At 38.6% G+C, this 19,078-nt stretch overlaps 1 protein-coding gene and 2 non-coding genes across 3 annotated transcripts; all 3 read left to right on the forward strand.

The window, feature by feature from the left end:
- The first annotated feature begins 12,926 nt into the window (after nt 1–12,926).
- RPSA (ribosomal protein SA) lies at nt 12,927–17,889 on the forward strand. The gene is made up of 7 exons (XM_015822798.1): nt 12,927–13,036; nt 14,124–14,289; nt 14,959–15,077; nt 15,467–15,712; nt 16,180–16,308; nt 16,601–16,769; nt 17,735–17,889. Exons 1-7 carry the CDS (start codon nt 12,932–12,934, stop codon nt 17,827–17,829), a joined length of 1,029 nt encoding a protein of 342 aa, XP_015678284.1. The 5' UTR covers nt 12,927–12,931; the 3' UTR covers nt 17,830–17,889.
- Nucleotides 14,704–14,860, forward strand: LOC114923109. The gene has a single exon (XR_003810569.1). It is a non-coding gene; the product is annotated as a small nucleolar RNA SNORA62/SNORA6 family (small nucleolar RNA).
- On the forward strand, nt 15,831–15,991 carry LOC114923110. Its single transcript, XR_003810570.1, has one exon. It is a non-coding gene; the product is annotated as a small nucleolar RNA SNORA62/SNORA6 family (small nucleolar RNA).
- Nucleotides 17,890–19,078: the final 1,189 nt, after the last annotated feature.

The raw sequence follows: 19,078 nt of genomic DNA on the forward strand, positions 1-19,078 counted from the left end.
CTACTGTGATGACTTTATTCAATGAACTGTTGAATACTTTTTGCAGTTGAGATTCTAGAACTTAGAAACATTCTTTTTGCTGATTTCAATCTCCAGAATTGTGTGCTGCGTTTTTTCTCTTTTTTCAGTATTGCTCCTATTTATATACGCAACCAAAAAATTCTGAGGGAAGCCTTGCAAAGGATTTCGTCAAGAAAATCTCATTCGCTGTTTGCTTGATACAATTGTTAAAGAAAGAAAATCAATGCTAAACTAATAATAATAATAATGATAAAGTTGGAAGGGACCTTGGAGATCATCTAGTCCAACCCCCTGCTCAGGCAGGAAACCCTATACCAGTGGTTCTCAACCTGTGGGTCGGGACCCCATTTGGGGTCGATTGACCATTTCATGGGGGTCGCCAAGCAAGGCTGTCCGCCATTTTTTTTGTCCGCCATTTTTCCCCCTTTTCCGGCGGGTGCCTTACCTCCCTTGGGCTGGGCCAGCTGGTGGTCAGCCTGCTCTGTCTCTGCCGCTTGCCAGCTACGCCTCGGCCAGCGCAGGGGGCGGAAACATGTATGCACGGCGCTCCCGGGCAGGGAAAGTCCTCGACTTACGACCGGTTGGGTAGTCCTCGACTTACGACCGGTTTAGTCCTCGACTTACGACCAGTTTAGTCCTCGACTTACGACCGGTTGGGGTCGCGGCATTAAAAAGGTTGAGAACCACTGCCCTATACCATTTCGGACAAATGGCTGTCCAGTTTCTTCTTAAAAACTTCTAGTGTTGGTGCATTCACCGATGCTGGAGGCAGGTTGTTCATTTGACATTTTGATTAAAAATAACACTAAGATATCATCTTGCCATTTCTGAAGTAGTTTTCTTCAATCTTGCTTCCTCCAGGTTTGTTGGCACTGTGGCTTTCAAAAGTGCTATTTAATATAGCTAGAGTTGCAGTTCCAGCATAAATGGACAGTTCTGGGTTGTGGAAATCTTTTCCTTAGAGTCTTAATTCTGCCAAACTCATAATGAAACATGGCTTCTATGTTTCTATTTAAGATCAAGTTAGAGAGTTGAATATTGCATGTATTATTTTTGAAGCTGTGATAATTAATACTGCCAAATAATGATGGGCTAAACATTCCATCAGTAATTAAATGGCACAGGCATAGGAATTATAATCCAATAATATATGGAGGACCAGAGATACCAAGCTAGTACTAAAAACTGCTCCTAGTTACTGTTTAATCAAGATTCATCTTGCTTTTTTCCAAATAGAATATACTTGGCCCATTCTGTGCACTCCTTACTGCAAAGATCAGTCTTGAAAGTATGCTGGAATGATACCCTTAACATTTTTAGAAGACTAGCTCAATGTGTTTTGCATAGCTAATGAAGGCAGAAAACTATTGTTGGAAAAGTGATCATTTAAAGCTATTTCCAGGCAGTTCTGCTGATTAACAGCAATGCTTACCTTGGGGGTAAGAAAGCTCTTTATCTCCAAAGATTTGAAGCCTTGGAATCTACAAGAGGACTTACTTGTTTGGGCTGTGAAGGAATTCTGACATGTTTTAAATGCTTGTCTTGGATTATTTTATTATTATTAAAATCTATTTTTTAAAAAAATGCTTCCTCCTGGGAAATTTTTTATCACTTTTGGTTCTTTTACACTTTTGAAGTGAAACGCCTGATACTTACTGTTAAACCTAATCTTTTAAATAGCTTCTGAATACTAAGTTGGTTGTAAACGAGCATAGTGTAATACTTACCACTCCTCTCTGCCACAGATCGTGATGTTGTTACAGGCAGTATTTAGATATCATGCACAAAGGAAAGGAAGGAGGGTAATTATAATGCAGCATCAAAATAGTTCCCTAAGAAGGTGGCTTGCTCAGGAAGAGAGTGCAGACCTATGTGTAAGGTTTAAATGCCTATCCAAAATAAGACAAGGCCATGCATTTAAGAGTTGGTGCTAGGATTCAAGAGGAAATAAAACTATTAAGTCCACCAGCAAAGCTTTTTTTAAGGTATTTGGAAAGCATGAACCTGACTTTGCTTTATGTTTGACCATATTGAGAACAGAAGAAGTTTATAGCTTGAAATCTACACTCAAAGCAGTTGACCGTTTTCCTTTCTTTTTTCCCAGCAGCAGAAAGAAACCAATAATGTTTTTGAAATTAGAGTTTTTGGCTTCTAGGGCAGACACATGGTAGTTACCTATGCTGTTTCTCCTGCACATATATTTGATATACGTGCTTCACAAGTTGCTTGAACACCAGTCAACCATGTTTAAGAAACTAAGTTCCGTGGAACTGAACCTAAGCAGTTTCAAGTCACATCTGCCCCAAAGGCTGACATACTCTCTAGCCTTATCTGAGAACTTTTAAAAAAATAAATTGCAAATAACAATGGTGTTTGCTAGCAATGCAGCTTACTGCATCTCAAATAGGAGACTTTTAGCAGTGCAGTGCAAAGAAATAATTTACTGTTGGATTTGAATCAGATATATATGCTGTGATTTCAGAACAGTTTTTTCTAAAAAAATTATATGTGTAACTCAAGATATGTATAACTCAAGAACATTATTTATTTATATCCCACCTTTATTATTTTTACAAAATAACTCAAGACAGAAAACATATCCAATACTTTGCTCTGTCTATTTTCCCCACAATAACCGCCCTGTGAGGAGGGTTGGGCTACGAAAGTATAACTAGCCCAAAATCACCCAGCTGGCTTTCATAGCTAAGGCGGGACGTGAACTCACAGTCTCTTGCTTTGTAGCCTGGTGCTTTAACCATTAGATCAAACTGGCGCTCAGGTTAGTATTTCTAAGACAAAATAACTGAAATAAAAATAGTGCAGAATTAGATGCACTCTAGAAGCTAGCATGCTGTCTGCTGATAAACTTATCAGCAAGTCCCAGGTGATTTATTGGTTGGGTGAAGCTATTTCTTATTATCATGACAAGGCCTGGATATTTCTTGGATAAAAAAATGGAACCAGTTGCATGTGTTAGTAAGAGTTTCTCTTACATAGGTTTTTTTTTTAAAGTAATGGTGTAATACATTTCTTTTTTAAAAAAGCATTTTTTAGTTGGATATCTTAGAAAAACCATGTACTTTTTGGTATGCTATTCTGTCTTAAATTTCACATTTTCTAACAGTACAATGTCTTTTATTAGGTCAACTAAGATAACTAGTCAACTAAGGTGGAAGCATTTAAATTATAGAAATAAAAGTAAAAATTAAAATTACACATCTATTGAGCGTCAAAGCCAACTGAAATAATTATTCCAGGAAATTCTTACTTTTCCACCTGACAACATTCACTTCCAAAGGATGAATGAAAGATCAATGAGATCAGCTGTTCTTGGTTTGATACTAGCCAATAGGAAAAACCTTATTGAGGTAGATCAATAATAATACTGAGGAAAAAATAGCATCCTGCTCATGGCCAGAAACAGCATGAAAGCACTCTGCACATGACCAAAAACACATCTGTTTGTACGGAGTGTCACAGCAATGTACCTTTCCCCCACAGGGCTGGCTGGATGATTTCTTTTTGTTTCTGGTGATATGCACAATGCTTTCCACAGGTTTCTGGTCATGTGCAGAGTGCGTTTGGATCAAGAGTCACAGCAATATTCCCTCCAAAGCTGACATCGATGCTATGAAAAGAGTAATGCCGAGAAGAGGGTTTTTTTTTAGCTTGGACTCTAAACATTTCTGTTCACACAGCCCCAGAAGAGGGGTTTTTTTTAGCTTGAACTCTAAACATTTCTGTTCACACAGCCCCATTTCTGTGGTGCATCAGACCACAGCTAAATGGAGCTGCAAACTTTGAAATCTGCTTGACATGCAATAATTTGAATGCATCTCAAAATAAATCTTTTTACTTTAAAAAAAAGCTGACATCCCACCCCATGCTTCCCAAAGTTGCCCTTATTTTCAGAGCAAATCACCCTCAAAAATTAAGCAATGTGGCTTTAAAAAAAAAGCTGCAGAGTGGTGGGAGCTTCTCATTTTGACACGCCCGTTGTGTCTGCACATTGCCTCCAACCTCACTCTGCCCATCCCTGGCCCCCTGTGACAGCCCGCTTGTTCGCCCGCCCAGCTCCATCCAGCACCCACAGTGAGTTATCCCCGCAGCGAAGTTCTGGTATGGAGATGTCCTGCAAAGAGATGGTGGCTGTGAGTTGGCAGAGGGGACTTGGTGGTGAGAAGGCTGGCTGTGTCGAGCTAGCGGCTTTGAGTCATCCTAGACCCCTTTCATTTCAGTGCTAGAGATCTGAATATGTAAAATGTGAAAAACTACAGCAGTTCTTCTCATGTTCCAGCCAGCCAGTTACGCTTTCCTAAACTAATTCATTAGGATAATTCATGAAGTACTTTAAATGCAAATTGAAAATTTAAAAATTAAAATAATTTATTGCATTCTTTATCACTATATTACTCTTCCATTGAATTCAGAAATGAGGAAGCATTGTATGTCTATTGAGCAGGAAAAATTCAAATTGTGTTTCGTTTAATACTATCTCTCCCTGCCAGGATCATTGCGATACTAGTGATCTGTCAAGATTCTTCTGTTGTATGTAGATGTTGTCAGTTACTAGTATTGTCATTTTTATTGGCACAATCTTTGAATTCTTCTCATTGGGCATTCTGAATTGTAATTTGTATAATAATCTGCCTATATATGGAAGATTATATGCCATAGTATATGGTACTCCTCTCCCTCCTCCCCCCTGCAGAAATAGAAGTAGAGGTTAGTTCAAGTTGAACAAACTGTCAAAGAAGAAAAGCCTGCAGCGGCTGATTATGTAAAAGACAATCGAGAACTAGAACTAATGCGAGTTTAAAATGGGACTGAATATACAGGAAACAAAACATGAATATTAAAATAATGTAATGAAAACATGAAGACAAGGCTGGCAAGGAAAAGCATTACATGGTCAATTTCTAAAAAGATGGAGGGGAAAGTGGGTAAAGAAAACTTGGCAATGGTCACCGAAAGATTAAGGAAAGAAACTAAAGCAGGGGTAGTCAACCTTGGCTCTTTTATGACTCGTGGACTTCAATTCCCAGAATTCCTGAGCCAGCTTAGCTTAGCTGGCTCAGGAATTCTGGGAATTGAAGTCCACGAGTCATAAAAGAGCCAAGGTTGACTACCCCTGAACTAAAGGGAGCCAATTGAGCCAATGAAAACAAGGTCAGAATTGAAAAATCAAATGATTCAAAGTGCAGATTGTGGAAAAAGGAACAATAAAATACATACTTACTTATGCCAGAAGATCACACAAACTGATTATAAACAAAATAACATAGTGGCCAAAATGATTCAAAATTAGTGGGAACATAGAGTTGAAAAAGAAAATGAGCAGGCTAAAATATTGTTTTCCAGATACAAACTGATAAAGTCTTGGCTCATAACATACCAGATTATACTGCTTGAAAAGAAGACATGGTGGATAATTGAAGTGGCAATACTAGTGGATAGTAGAATACAAAGAATAGATCACAAAATATCAAGATCTGAAAATCAAAGTTGAAAGATTATGGCATAAACATAGTGGTCCCCAATGGTTATTGGTGCACTGGGTAACATATCAAAACACTTTGGATAGCATTTATAGAATTTGCATTGACAACATATTTATCTGTTAAATACAAAAACTACACTACTTGTATCAGGACATACACTATGCCAATATTTTTTACAACATCTAGGTTCTTGGGAGGAACTCAATCTTTACGAAGAGCTAAAGAACTGGCAGCATGGTTTCATATTATTGTGTATATCACTAGCATCAGAAAGTTTAAAGCCAATACAGTAGTAATATTATGCACAGGGCTTTTTATCTCATAGAATGCCCAGAACGGAGTTCCGGCACCTTTTTTGGTTGGAACCTTGTAGGGTAGGCAAGGCAGGTTGTATGACATGTATGAGTTCCGGCACTTTTTTTTTTTTTTTTTTTTTTAGAAAAAAAGCACTGATTATGCATAAGAATCAAGCTGCTCAATTCCTGGCTATGAGTTATTTAAAAAGTAATAAACATGAGAGAAAAATCTAATAAATAACTAAATAATTTCTCCCAAGAATTAGGCAAATATATGCTGGGCCCTTAATGCGTGGCTTTTTGTTCATTTGTTTTCCAGTTGCTCATATTTCCTACTTTTGAATTTTTCTTAGTTTTTAATTGTAAGCTGCACAGAATCTTCAATTTTTCAATTTCTTATTTCAACTAAACATTTGAATTTTTTTTACTTATTTTAATTCTTTAGAAATTTTTAAATTCTTATTGATCTAAGAGGAAATAAATAAAAAAACCACAGAAAAAGAGACAGACACTTAAAACAGGGAAGTTACTGATGAATTTTTCAAGAGAGAGAACGAACGGACGTAAATTCTTGTAAACTCTTGTAAACGGACACTTCGCAACACAGAGAATATTTAAATTTTTAGAAATTTTAAATTTTTTAGCAAACAAAGAAAAAAGTCACGGAGCTAGAGACTGACACTATAGTGACTTGCTATGTTTCAGCTTATGCCCACCCAAACTATTTATGTATCAAATGTAATCTATTTGATTACTAGAAGAAAAAATAAAGGGTTTAGAACTTTAGAGGCAACTATAGCCACTCTGAAACTCAATGAGCAAAGCAAGAAATCCCAACCTAGACTATATAAACATAAAGAAGAAAACCGATATACCCAAATTGAACACAGTAGGGAACAAACAGCTTCCGTAAAAAAATGAGCCTGCATATGTACTTAAAAAGCAAGACCGAAAACAACGAAGAGCAAAGGCCCGTACTATCTACCCTTGCCCACTCCAAGCCCCTATGGAACTGAACAATCGCTTTCACAGCCTCCCCCCTGGAAGAAAATATACATGCACTCACAAAGGAGCATTCATCAATAGTTTCTAAAAAAGAGGCACAACCCAGCATTCCTGCGACGGGAAGAGAATTATTCCAGACTTCCTTAGGGAAAAAAAGGAGAATATTGGTGATAGGAGATTCAATTCTTAGAGGAACAGAAACTATAGTCTTCAGACCAGGCAGTCAACCTAAGGAAGTATATAGTCTCCCTGGAGCAAAAAGCTGTAATTAATAAAATAACCCCATGGATTACTACCCCTTTCTTCTACATGTGGGGACCAATGACACAACAATGAATCTAAAAACAATGAGATTATGAATAGCTAGGGAAGAAAGTTAAAGAATTAGGATCACACGTGGTGTTCTCATCTATACTTCCAACAAAAGGCCCACATCCAATTAGGGAGCAAAAGATTTTAGAAACGAACCATTGGTGTTGTCAACAGAACTTCAGCTTCCTAGATGATGGTCTGCACTACCTAGATGAAGGGCTACTGGCAAGGGATGGACTGCACCTCACAAGAACTGGAAGCAATATATTCGGAAAATGACTGGCTCATCTTATCAAAAGGGCTTTAAACTAAAAATGAGGGGGGCCAAACTTCACGGCCTATAGAACCCAATTCCAAGCAAAAAGCACTAGATAACCAATCACATAAGAAGGGAGTAAAGAGAAAACAGAAATAAAAAAAGAAAAACATAATGAAATAGAGAGTGATGGAAAGGATGGAAATCCCAGTTATAAAGTAAGAGATACAAGAAACATACCTAAGACCAATAAAGGACTCAAATGCCTGTATACTAACGCTCAAAGTTTAGGGAACAAACAGGGTGAACTTGAAATATTAGTACATGAAGGCAGATATGATATAGTTGCCATTACTGAAACATGATGGGATAAAACTCATGACTGGAATGTACTGATGGAAGGATATAAACTATTCAAAAAACCAGACCCAACAAAAGAGGAGGTGGAGTTGCATTATATATAAAAGATCACTACGTCTATAGAAATACACAAAACCAAGAATGAAAACCTCCTAGAATCCATATGAGTTAATATAAAAGGAAAAGAAAATGACATTGCTATAGGCCAGTGAGGGCGTTAGAGACCGAGTGCCCAAACTACAACCCAAAACCCACTTGTTTATCGCAAAGTGCCAATACGGCTATTTAACCTGAATACTGAAGTTTTAGTTTAGAAAAAACAACTCATACATTAACACCTTTTGTCTTAAAAGAAAAACACAATAACAAAGCTTTCAATGATACAAACAACTTTTTATTGAAAAGTAAAAGTTTGCATTTGGCATGCTTTTGAACAATTAATGTTATTTTTACTGTTGTATGCATGCTGATAACTTGTCTAACCTTGGCTCATACTTTGTAAGTTTGAGAGCAACATATGCAGCACTCAGCACTCTGTTAGTCTGTTTCTGGTGTCAGATTTGATATAATTCAAAGCTGAAAACAGCTATTCACAAGCATAAGATGATCCAAACAAAGTAAGGAAAGCAACCCCAAGTGCTTTCATTGGCTTAAAATTATTTGGCAGAGAATTCCACACTTTAAGGATTTAATTTTCAGAACTAACTGTGCTGTCCTTTGTCATCCTTGTTTTCGCAGGATTGCTCTCAATAAGAGCGAGACGCGCTTTGGCTCTATTTTCGCCAGGAAGGGGCTTGGGAAATGGCTTTTTGCGGCGAAAACAAGCCTCCGAGCTCTGATGCTGGTGGTGTGAGGCAGTGGAGGCCAGAGCAGACCCTCTCCCATTGCTTTCCCAAAGCCTCCCTTCACTAACCTCCTTTCCAGCTCTGTTTTCCGCCACCGCACGCAGGGCAACAAAAGAAGCTTGTGGGACTACCGGTTAAAAAAAAAATTCAACCAGACCTTCCAACTTTGCAAGATCTTTTTTTTTTTTTTAATAAAAAGTTGGAAGGTCAGAGTGATCTTTTTTGTTTAGTCCCACAAACTTCTTTTGTTGCCCTGCACACAGAGAACGGAGCTGGAAACGAGGTTAGTGAAGGAATGTGGTTGTCTTGGGGTAGGGATTAGGATTTGGCATTGTTGATGCCCTGGGGTGTGGTGGGGGTTAGGGTTTGGCATTGTGGATTGTGGAATGTTTGTGCACTGGTGGGGCTATTCAAAATGCATTTTGAAGCACCCTGTGTGACTGCAAACAATGAGTGCTCTGTTTCTCAAGCGCCCCATTCCAGGCATTCAGAGCTTGCAATCTCTGCCAGATCTCTGTTGGTATAAAGTCTTTTAGCTCCTATAGAGCACTTCCAAACACATCCAGTCCCTGCGTTTGGAAGCACTCCATAAGTGCGGAAACACTTTTTTATCCCAACGGAGATCTGGCAGAAGGCTTTATTTCTCAAGCGCCCCATTCCAGGCATACGGAGATTGCAGTCTCTGCCAGATCTGGCGGAGATCTGGCAGAGACTGCAAGCTCCGTATTCCTGGAATGGGGTGTTTGAGAAACGGAGCCTTCTGCCAGATCTCTGTTGGGATAAAAAAAGTGTTTCTGCACCTATGGAATGTTTCCAAACGCAGGGACTGGCTGCGTTTGGAAGCGCTCTATAGGAGCTAAAAGACTTTTTATCCCAATGGAGATCTGGCAGAGACTGTAAGCTCTTTGTCTATGTTTTCACAGGAAAAAGCCATTTCTCAAGCCCCTTCCTAGCCAAAACAAGCCTCTCTTAAGAAGAGCGAGGCGTGCTGGCTCTGGAGACTTGTTTTCGCTAGGAAGGGGCTTGAGAAATGGCTTTTTCCTGCGAAAAGTTAGCCAAAGAACAAGGCGCACATGCCCACAGAGAGGGCTCTGAGTGCCCCTCTGGCACTCATGCCATAGGTTTGCCACCACTGCTATAGGCACATATTACAGGGCACCCAACCAAGCAGAAGAAATGGATGAAATCTTTGGTAATCAGTTAAAAAATTATGTAGGAAACATACCACACTAGTAATGGGAGACTTTAACTACCCTAGTATCAGCTAAGAGACAAACTCTGCAGCAAGTGGGGGAATCAACAGATTCCTAACCAACTTAGCTTGTCATCCAAAAGGTAGAGGAGGGGAAAGCTATTCTAGATCTAATTCTTACAAATAGAGAAGAAGTGATAGAGGGAGTTGAAATTGCCGGAACCTTGGGCGAGAGTGACCATGTCATACTGGAATTCAATATAATGCAAACACAAGCAATAGAGTATAATCCAACCTACATCTTAAAATTTAAAAACCTGATTTTAACAAACATAGAGAGGGTCTAAGCAAAATTTCATGGATAAAAATCCTAAAGGGGAAAACAACTCAAGAAGGGTGGGAAACTCTGAAAAATATGATCATAAAAGCCCAGTCCAACACAATACCACTAAAAAAGAATAACAAGAAATCCGAGAAGAAACCAGCATGGTTGCACAAAGATCTCTCTGATAAACTAAAAGACAAAAAGGTTAAGTACAAAAAATGGAAAGAGGGACACATAACTAAGGCAGAATATCAGTAGATAGCCCGAATCTGCAAAGATGAAGTCAGGAAAGCAAAAGCTCATAATGAACAAAGACTTGCAACAAAAGTCAAAGATCACAAAAAAAGTTTCTTTCAACATATAAATAGCAAAAAATAAGTCAAGGAAACAGTTGGTCCACTAAAGAGAGAAGATGACAAGGAAGTAACAGGCACTAGAGAGAAAGCAAAGTTGCTTAACTCATTATTTGTATCAGTCTTCACACAAAAAGAAACTATAACCCAACCTACTAAAAACATAACTGTAAAAAACAGACTAGAAATAAAAATTAAAATAAGCAAGAAAATGATAAAAATATGCCTGTCTGACCTTGATGAATATAGATCTCCAGGATCTGATGGATTACATCCCAGAATTCTGAAGGAGCTGGCAGATGCTATCTCAGAACCATTGTATTATATCTTTAAAATATCTTGGAGCACTGGGAGCTACCAGAGGATTGGAAAAGAGCTGACATGGTTCCCATCTTCAAAAAAGAAAAAAGAAAAAAACAGACCCAAGAAACTACAGACCAATCAGCCTAACATGATTGGGAAGATACTGGAAAAAATAATCAAGAAACAGATCTGTGAACATCTAGAAACAAATAAAGTTGTAACTAGTAGCCAGCACGGGTTTGTTAAAAACAGATCATGCCAAACCAATTTTATTTCATTCTTTGACAAAGTGACTAAATTAGTAGACCAGCGAAATGCTGTGGACATAGTATATTTAGACTTCAGCAAGGTATTTGACAAGTAGACTACACCCTACTTCTTGGTAAATTAGAAAAATTTGGGACAGACAGCATCACACACTCAACGAGCTATCCTTAATGGTATTACATTTACATGGAGGAAAGTAAGCAGTGGGGTACCACAAGGTTCCATCTTAGGCCCAGTACTCTTCAATATCTTCATAAATGACTTAGATAAGGGAATAGAGGGCAATTCATCAAATTTGCAGATGAAACTATGCCCTTTAGGAATACAACACCCCAGAAGCCAAGCTCAGAATCCCAAAAGACTTGAACAATGGGCCCTATCCAACAAAATAATATTTAATGTGAAGAAAAGTAAGGTTTTACACCTGGGCAGGAAAAACCAAAGGTACAAGTACAAATTAGGTGAAACCTGGCTCAAAAACAGTAACTGTGAGAGGAACGTTGGAGTCCTAGTGAATGGTCACTTAAACATGAGCCAGCAGTGTGCAGCAGCCGCCAAAAAAGCAAATACAATCTTTGGTTGTATAAACAGAGGCATAGAATCAAAATCACGTGAAATATTAGTATCGTTTTATAAAGCCTTAGTAAGGCCACATCTGAAATACTGCATCCAGTTTTGGTTGCCACATTACAAAAATTATGTTGAGATTTTGGGGAAAGTGCAAAGAAGAGCAACTAAGAGGATTAAAAGTGAAGAACGGTTGCAGGTTTTGGGAATGGCTAGTCTAGAGAAAAGAAGGACTAGTGGGGACATGATGGCAGTATTCCAGTATTTGAGAGGCTGCCACAAGGAGGAGGAGAGTCAATTCATTTTCCAAAGCACAGAAGGGAAGACAAAAAACAATGGATGGAAATTAATCAAGGAAAGAAGCAACCTGGAATTAAGGAGAAACTTCCTAACATAAGGACAATTAAACAGTGGAACAGCTTGCCTTTAGACATTGTGGGTACTTCATCACTTGAGGTTTTTAAGAAGAGACTGGACAGCCACTTGTCTGAAATGGTATAGGTCAGGGGTAGGCAACCTTGGCTCTTTTATGACTCGTGGACTTCAACTCCCAGAATTCCTGAGCCAGGTGTGCTGGCTCAGGAATTCTGGGAGTTGAAGTCCACGAGTCATAAAAGAGCCAAGGTTGCCTAACCCTGGTATAGGTTCTCCTGCTTGAGCAGAGGGCTGGAATGTGGTAGTAGACCTCCAAGGTCCCTTCCAGCTCTATTCTGATTCTAATTCTGAATCGTTGGTAGTCTGTGGCCTGTATAAACACATGTTAAAAATACATTTTCTTTCATTTGAAAACCATATTTTATTTTAGAACGATTTGTTAAGCAGGGACAGAAAAGCGTTCTAAGCAAATCGATCTTGAGATATAACACTTTAATTCAATGGATGGACGTGACTCGCAATTCTCTTTGTGCGGAGCCTGGTCTAATGTCAGCGTCTATGTCAGTGTGAGGATAATGAGGGCAAGGAGCCGACAAACAATGCAACCGAACGGTGAAACGTTCAAAGGGAAAAGCCGTATTAATAAGATTCAGTCCAGTCACTCTTTTTAAAATTCCGCCAGGCATTTTGCTGTCAGAATTCCTAAACCAGCGTTTTTTGAAATGAGAAGTGTGGACTCCCAGAATCCCGCAGCCAGCCACACTTAACATCTTGCAGTCGCCCAGTTGGAGAAACGCCGTGACGGGCTATTAGCTCCCCCCTCCTTCATTTACATTAACCTCATTTGCTCCCGCCCCCACTCCGATGGCCGCGCTCAGAAAAGAACGGAAATTATCGTGAGATAGCCCCGCGCAAGGAAACGAAAGCAATCTACGTCACTTCCTTTCTGGGGAATGACTGCGATTGGTGGACAAGCAGGCTATATATACCCGCGATCAGACAGCGCGGCCCTCTTTCTCTTCGACCTCAGAGAAGCCTTCATACGGCGTTGTCATCTCGTGAGTCGTGTAACGCGTGTTAGGAGGCGGCACTGTGCTCGCTTGGGCCACGCAATGTGGCTGGACGGTGGGAAGCGGCGGCATTGGGAGGAGGCAGCTGTCTCTGCTTTGGGTTGCCGAAATGGCTGGGATGCCCCGCATGTTTCAGGCCTCCCGCCTTGTCTCGTTTTGCAAAACGCCATCCTGGCGCTTCCGACGGTTTTGAAACTTTGCAAACCGAGCGCTGTCCTGTATTTACTCTAGTTCAAAATTGAAACGAAGGCACTGGAAATGAGTAGAATGCGAGGCCATATTATTATATGGTTAGGTTTTTAATGTGCCTCCAAATGTAAAACATGCTGGTTTTGCTTCGTTGGTCCCATCTGTAGCCTTTAACCTTACAGCGCAATATTGGCCATGAAAATACCTCCATCTTGCTCTTTTTCAGCTATTAAAAGTTATCCCAAATAATAAGAATGAGGGAGAATGATGCATGGATTGAGGTTTTCCAGTGAGTGGCCACGTCCTTTGAATCGTTTTCAGAAAAGTGGTTTCCTTTTTCTTAAAAGATGTCAAGTACTGATGTTCATATTTTCATCTTAGCAGGATCAGTTTGACTTCTAAGAACTAAAAACAATTCATTAAAACAGTACAGGAATAACTTTTCTGGCCCCTGTAAAATGCTGAAGATGCATATGCCTAAATGAGTAACAGCTGCTGTGCTCATACTTGTGCTATGGCCAAACAAAGCATTTCTTCCCAATTTTAAAACATTCAATAGGCCTAGTAAGTATACTTCCTTGTGTAGCTTTCTCATTAAAACTATTCAGTCTCTTGAGTAGTTTTTTAAAAAACCCAGTCATTTTGATTACTACAGTATTGTTTTTTTTAGATTACAAGTTAATTGCTGAATGCTGGAATGTTTTTCTTAAACTGAGTTGGAAACAATAGAACAGCAATTGAAGTTTATTGATTCTGACTTTATAAACTGATTTATAGTTAACAATTTTCTCTATAGTAGCAGTTATTACTTCCATTTTATAGCTGGGCAGTACTGATTAAAACGTAACTTTAAAATAATAATTAATTTTGCTGATTTTTGTTCTAGGTTTCCTGTCGTTGCTTTAAAGGGAAACTCACAATGTCCGGAGGCCTTGATGTTCTACAGATGAAGGAGGAAGATGTCCTCAAATTCCTTGCTGCAGGAACCCATTTGGGAGGCACCAATCTAGATTTTCAGATGGAACAGTATATATATAAAAGAAAAAGTGATGGTAAAAATTGGGATTTTTTTAAAATTGTTGATTATAGACTTCACCTTATGTTAGTGATGTCAGAATCATCATTATGCACAATAGTGGAATTTGCTATCAGAATTTATAAATTCCAAGTTGGTTCATACAATATATTTCCCCATCCTGAGTTTTATTCCTTGTGCCAAAAGTAAAACATTTTAATGCTTCCTTTCAGGTGGGTCCTTTTCATGATTGATTTGGCCTAGTTTCTATCCATTCCAAAATCTTCATAGAACAGGTCACGAACTGAAATACCTTTTTTTCTTCCCAATTCACGGGCCTTTTTTAAAATTAAATGGTACAAAAGTAAATTTTCCCTTATATGATGCTGATATTTTCATGGAACCCTATTGCTATTGAAATCTTAGAGTAAGCAGGTTGGTATGTGTTTTAACTGCACACTATTAAAACTTGGAGCTGAGGCCAGTTTCTGGCCAATTAACTCTTTGAGTGTCGGAAGTGTGCTACAGTAAATTCTGGCAGGATTTTCGCTAACACCAGTAGAGTGTTTCTTTGTGACTGGGGTTTGATAGTAGTTGCTGCCACATTCCAGATTTTTGAAGACAATAGTAGACAAGAGGGCTGGATTTTATGCATTTTGTTGAGCATTCCCATATTTAATTGAAAACCCTACATCTTTTTATTGAGGTATTTACATCATCAATCTGAAGAGAACCTGGGAAAAACTGCTCTTAGCAGCCCGTGCCATTGTTGCTATTGAGAATCCAGCTGATGTCAGTGTTATTTCTTCCAGGAATACTGGGCAGGTATGGATACACTTAGCCAGAAGATGAAAATTGTATCCTGATTGTATGTATGTCCCATCACGAACCATCTAGAACAGTGTTTCTCAACCTTGACAATTTTAAGGCATGTGGACTTCAACTCCCAGAATTCCTGGCTGTGGAATTCTGGGAGTTGAAGTCCACATGCCTTAAAATTGTCAAGGTTGAGAAACACTGATCTAGAACAAGTAATACGAATTAAATTTTCTTTAGGTCAAACTTATATATATATTTATGTCTGGTGCTCCAAAATGACATTACTCAATTCAGTCCTGCTTGTACTTGCAAAATTAGTAATTGCTTTATTGATTTTGGGGAATTTTCACTAGAAACATATCCATTTTGTCATTTCTTTTACCTCCCCATTGTAGCGTGCTGTTTTGAAATTTGCTGCAGCTACTGGTGCAACTCCAATCGCTGGCCGGTTTACTCCTGGCACATTTACCAATCAGATCCAGGCTGCTTTTCGTGAACCTCGCCTTTTGGTGGTCACTGATCCAAGAGCTGATCACCAGCCGCTGACTGAAGCATCGTATGTAAACATTCCCACCATTGCCTTGTGCAATACAGATTCTCCCCTGCGTTATGTGGATATTGCTATTCCCTGCAACAACAAGGTATGTCCTCCAATACATCTATGTTTTTTCAAAAAGCACTTCTAGCTGTGGTTGCGCAAAAAAAATTGAGTAGGTATAATATAAAATTTGTTTTCAAATTTTAGGAGGGAAGGAAATATATGCACGCTTGTTAGAACTCAGGGCTGAGGATGGCTTCTATCCAAAGAACTTCTGAGTGTAGGAAGTGTGCTACATCAATTTCTGCAAGTCTTTTCGCTAACACCATAAGAACCTCTTGGGTTCAATGAATGGGGTTTGATAGTGATTCTTGCTACATATTTAAAAGAAACAGCAGTCAATTGCTATCTGAAGAAAATCAAGCTGAGTTGGTTAAGCTATATTTTGTTTTCTTGTCTTCCTGAATTGTTGATGACATGATCCTTTATTCAAATTCAGTTAAATAGTCATTCATGAACTTATGTGAGCATGTTGAAAATCTAATTGACCATTATCTAACAAATGTTTAGGGAGCTCACTCAGTTGGTCTGATGTGGTGGATGTTGGCTCGTGAAGTCCTGCGAATGCGTGGCACTATTTCCCGTGAGCATCCATGGGAAGTTATGCCTGATCTCTACTTCTACCGAGATCCTGAAGAGGTAAAAATGTAACATATATTTGACTAGATTTATAATTACTTTTTTTATTGAAATAAGTCATTTTTGCATTGGTAACATGACCACATATTTTCTACAGTGTGTGGTCTGGTAACACAACACCAAAAAAGTATTAAAGTAAAAGTGTCGAAAGAGATACTTATCTTAAACATAGAAATCCACAGTGCACGGTTTGTACTAAATCGCTCATTTTCAAACTGTAAACTCATAAAGGTATTGGTGCTATCCAGAAAACTTTAATTTATAGTTGTAACTTGATTTGCCTCCTGTTTAGATTGAAAAAGAAGAGCAGGCTGCAGCTGATAAGGCAGTTACCAAGGAGGAGTTCCAGGGTGAATGGACAGCACCTGCCCCTGAATTCACTGCACCTCCACAACCTGAGGTGTCTGACTGGTCTGAAGGGGTACAAGTGCCTTCAGTCCCAATACAGCCTTACCCCACTGGTACGTAAAAAGTAATTGAGAAGAATGCTGACTGGATAATGTATCGTAATTTACGTAATGGTAAAATATTTTTTTTTACAATTGATAAACCAATTCCCTTTTGAGGAGGTAGTAGATTCAAGAAATGCAAAGTTTGAGAAAGAAGTGGGTAAGAGTCAGTATCTAAGACATGGACATACAGATCTCAGACATCCATTTGCATTCTCTATTAATCTATTAGTTTTCTTTATTCTCCTTTTCCGGTTGCCTCTTGATAGCTTTTAAAATGCTTCCACTTATGCTGGAAATTTTAATTTCAAATTGCTACTCAGATGTAACATAGGTTTTGGAGGTAATGCCTACATCTAAAACATGCAACGGGGCAATTTGGCTCTACATGGCGGGCAGTTTTATTTTCTGGAAGAGGAATTAAAAAGAGGAAGCTGAATTAGATGGCATCCATTGAAGTTCTCTACTAGAAATTAACTGATATAGGGGCATACTGTTCCAAGGACCTGTGGAACATCCTCTTTCCCTAAAGATCATACCAAGCATCTTCTGTACTGTGCTGTTTGGGACAGGGAGCAGTTTGGCACTTAATTGAACTAAATCCTTCAAATCAAGCCATTTCGAGTGTTCCTGAGATATTCCTATTTCATGAAAGTCTATTTAATCCAGGACACATGAAGATCCTTCCAGTTCATGAGGTTTATGACTAAATCAAAATCTCCCCCTAGAATAGCTTGATTCACATGAAAGTGGGCCACTTGGAATTCTCCAGAATTCTCTGTTCCTGCATTGAGGTTTTGTACTTAATTGAAATGGCTTTGATTCTGTTCATCTTTGTATAAATATTTGTAACACAAATTTCCAAATTTTGGAATACAGTTGCTATTCACAGAGAATGATATCAAAATATGGTAATGAAGATGCAGGAAGTTGCTTAAATTTTTCAAAACCCAGTGTGATTTTCTATTTTTTTCCAGAAGATTGGAGTTCACAGACTGCCACTGAAGACTGGTCTGCAGCTCCCACTGCTCAAGCTACTGAGTGGGTTGGTACTGCCACAGAATGGTCCTGATTAAGCAATAACAATTCAAGAATTACAGTTGAAGAATAAAATATCTTCCTTGTTAACTGAGATTGAGTTGTTTTTTTCTTACATTTTGGTTGATCTGAGAAATTATGCAGGATCAGCCATTACATACAGGGAAGCTTGCCGTAGGGATGTTCACCTGGGAAAGTCAGAGCCAGGAAGCTGAAAGCTAGTACTGTAACTCTCCAGAAATGGCACCACCGCAGCTACTAAGAGATTTGCCAAGTTACATCCATCCCAAAAGCAAATAGCGTGTCAAGTTGCAGGGCTTAAAGAAAGGAACATTTTTATTCCCTAAATTCTTTCCCATTACTTTTTGATATCTTTTCTATGAGAAAAAGGGAGTACTTTTTTCTCCTTTGATACAGAAGACAGGTTGGGCGGGATTTATGAATGGACAAGCTTTAATTTGGGGTCTCTGTAAAGGTTTGCTGGCTGAGCATCTCAAATTCTGCTATATTACGTGTTTGAAATTCACACTTCACAAGAATACTATACAAGTGATATAAGATGGTTTGACCTAAAAGTCTTATGTAGAATAATGCCAAAGGTCTTTGAATCACATGTCAAAGAGTTATATTAGTATTGTCTGACATATTCAAAGAATAACTAGCTGGGAGACCCAGCTAGCTGGGAAACGGCACATTACATTATTTTTTTTAAAAAAATGCCATGTTCTAAAATAGTTTGGGAACAAGGAAAATATTTTGCCTTACCACCTTTGTTATGTTTCAGATAGACAGAGTAAAGCATTTAATAATTGACTTTAGAACAGGGTTATTAGATTATGTGTTCTAGTTAATCTAGGATTTCTGTAAACTTGTGATAACTATTTGGCTAACAAGGGTTTTCTGAGGTTTACAGAATGTTTCATGTGTAGAATTCAATATCAGAACAAAACATGCTTATTGTGGTCTCTGAACAAATCTTAAGCTGTTTCAGATGTCCTAATTCTAGGAACACAGTTATAGAAAACAGGTCATTATGAATGTTCGGAACTCAAAACAAAATGTGTTCCAACAGTTTTATCGCTATGTTAGAACAAAACACTGCAGCAAAGCTTTCTGTACTTCAAATGGTGTTTTTTTTTTACTTAAAATCGCTTGCGTGCCTCCCTTCTAAAAATTACATAATACATTTCTTGGCTTGCCATCTTTATTCTAGTTATTCCAGTTTATTCTATGGGATCTTAACCTGCATTCAAGAGATATGGACAAAAACATTCCTTTTTTAA

This window comes from Protobothrops mucrosquamatus, unplaced genomic scaffold (assembly GCF_001527695.2).
Source record: "Protobothrops mucrosquamatus isolate PMUCROS unplaced genomic scaffold, P.Mucros_1.0 scaffold_177, whole genome shotgun sequence".
Classification (NCBI taxonomy): domain Eukaryota; kingdom Metazoa; phylum Chordata; class Lepidosauria; order Squamata; family Viperidae; genus Protobothrops; species Protobothrops mucrosquamatus.

What these genes read in the sequence shown, in the direction of transcription:
- RPSA (XM_015822798.1), top strand. Translation starts at nt 12,932, where the DNA reads ATGACTGCGATTGGTGGACAAGCAGGCTATATATACCCGCGATCAGAC. An exon ending in CTATTCCCTGCAACAACAAG is followed by an intron (nt 15,713 to 16,179) that starts GTATGTCCTCCA and finishes ACAAATGTTTAG; the next exon opens with GGAGCTCACTCAGTTGGTCT. An exon ending in TCTACCGAGATCCTGAAGAG is followed by an intron (nt 16,309 to 16,600) that starts GTAAAAATGTAA and finishes CCTCCTGTTTAG; the next exon opens with ATTGAAAAAGAAGAGCAGGC.